Genomic DNA, 2179 nt, shown 5'->3' with positions numbered 1-2179 from the left:
TCTCAAACCAAAACATATAGAATTAAGCCTTGGAAGTTACTTTTTGTCTGTAAAAGTTTACCTAATTGACAACATAAACCAGCTGAGCCTACTAGTTTCTCACCAACACAAAATATAGTAACTCTATAACTGGTGCAAAATCAAGGATAGACAAATCTATTCATTTATTCAGCTACGCCAAAGCGCATGCAGAAATTATGTGATCTCAAAGAACTTTGGATCATGGATAATATTTCATGACCTACGAACTCGGCTGCCGATAGCTGCTGTCAGAGTCCCCAACACTGCCAAGGGTCAGACCGGTTCCTCCAATCTTTTCTCGAATGATCCCGTCGAGCCTAAGAGCCATCTCAAGATTCATATGATTTCTCCAATCTCCCACCTCTCCTTTCCTAAAATAGGAACCATAATCAAATTTGATGTGCGGCATTATGAATTCACTCCTCTTATTTACCTCCAGGTTCTTCAGTTTCTCAAGGCTACATAACCTTACAATCTCACCCACCACCCCGTCCTTCTCTTCGTCCGGGGAGAAGGGGCATCCCATAAACTCCGCCAACTTCTTCAAATTCCCCGCCGGGTCCGCTAGCATCTCCTCGTACTTCAAGAATAACACCCTCTCGGGCCTTCGCAAGCTCTCTTCCCAGTACTCAAGAACGTGATCCCATATTGGCCCATAATAGCAAATACCCTCGCAAAACAGCTCGAAAGCCTTACCGAATTGCACCAGCTCCACCTCGTTGGATCTCCTCAACCTGTTAGTGAAGAACCAGTCCGAAACCATTACATCCTTTGCATCCCGGCAAACATATATTATTCGGCAGTCGGAACCCTTGATGGAGTCTGGCAACAGTGAGAAAGGACAGTGGGACTGGAGGATCCTTGGGGAAGGCATGCCTTCTATTCTGGAGGCAAAATCGACGTCAATTACGGGGATGCAGTCGTGAGGATTGTGGCTGAGGAGAGGATGGTTGGCAAGTTGGTAGCGGTTTCGGTTTATGGTGGCAAAAGCTAGTGCTTTTAGCCAGGTGGTGCCGGACTTTGGGTAGCTCATGAGGAAGAGATCGCTGGGGCAGGCCTTGAAGTGTTGTTGGAGGTTGATGATGCCTGGGAGTATGTATTCAGGGAACCAGAAGTCCTGGTATTTTAGGAGGAGAGTGGGGTGCCATCCTTTGTGTGAGGGAAGGGTTGAGATGAGTTCCTTGTATGCCGGAATTCCTTGTCCGCGAGTCGGATCCGGCTCACTGTTATCTTCTTGCTGCTTTGGTGGAAGGGAGTCGTGGGAGGGAGATGGAGATGTGGCCATTATGAAATGAAAGAAGCTATTTCGATGCGCTGCAAAGAGTAGAGTCCTTGCATTCGCTGTTCTTATAGAGAGGAAAATACGTTACATGGTATGTAATATATTATTGGAAAACAAAGAAAATAGATCTCCCATGGTACAAAATCTATTAATTAGGCAATGAGGGATGTAATGGCCCGGGGGGCCTGGCTTTCCTCCCTTGTTGCCATTCCTTTTTCTCGCAGCTGATTTTCCATTTTTGGCAGACAACGAGGAGCTGACGACCTCGAGCAACTCGCCGTTCTTGGCGGGGATTTTTTTTTTTTTAATCAAGCCATTAGCTGCAAGGCACACCCTCTCCTTTTTTTGGCTCGACCAAACAGTGGAGATTTCCTCCTTCCCTATTTATTTATTTATATTTATCTATCCTATTTTTCCCGTTTTGTACTTATTTCTTCTTCTGGAATACTGATGTCTGATGGAATGCGGTCATCACGGCCAGGAGAATCCAATAATTTTCAGGTTTTAGAATCTTTTCAATTATTATTTTCAAAACACTTTGTCTGAATATATCACTTTCTTTGATAATTTGTTCTGCAGTAGGATTAAAAATGAATCAACCATTTGGACAATCTGGACAGCTCCATCGTGAATTGATTTATGGGACTTAATAATAATCTCAAAAATTCTTCAAATTTTTCATATTTATCAAGATATTTTTTATATTTATTTGATCAAAATGGACAACTTTGTCATGGATAATTTTACGAGATTTGATAGAATCCTAAAGATTGATTTATGAGATTTGTATACATATTGAATTAATTTTGTAAGCATACTGAATTTACACAAATGATGTATATATCTTTATTACTATACTCAATAAAATCAAGCCAT

General features: G+C 42.0%; 1 protein-coding gene across 1 annotated transcript; it reads right to left on the bottom strand.

The window, feature by feature from the left end:
- Positions 1–241: 241 nt before the first annotated feature.
- Positions 242–1306, bottom strand: LOC105058061 (flavonol 3-sulfotransferase-like). Its single transcript, XM_010940838.1, has one exon. It carries the CDS (start codon positions 1304–1306, stop codon positions 242–244), a length of 1065 nt encoding a protein of 354 aa, XP_010939140.1.
- Between the last annotated feature and the right edge of the window lie 873 nt (positions 1307–2179).

The sequence above is a fragment of the Elaeis guineensis genome, chromosome 15, assembly GCF_000442705.2.
Source record: "Elaeis guineensis isolate ETL-2024a chromosome 15, EG11, whole genome shotgun sequence".
NCBI classification, from domain to species: Eukaryota; Viridiplantae; Streptophyta; class Magnoliopsida; order Arecales; family Arecaceae; genus Elaeis; species Elaeis guineensis.
Note: the sequence above shows the minus strand (reverse complement) of the source record. Positions and strands in the feature narration are given on the sequence as shown.

Excerpts from the sequence above, each read along its gene's own strand:
- LOC105058061 (XM_010940838.1), bottom strand. The coding sequence starts at position 1,306 with ATGGCCACATCTCCATCTCCCTCCCACGACTCCCTTCCACCAAAGCAG.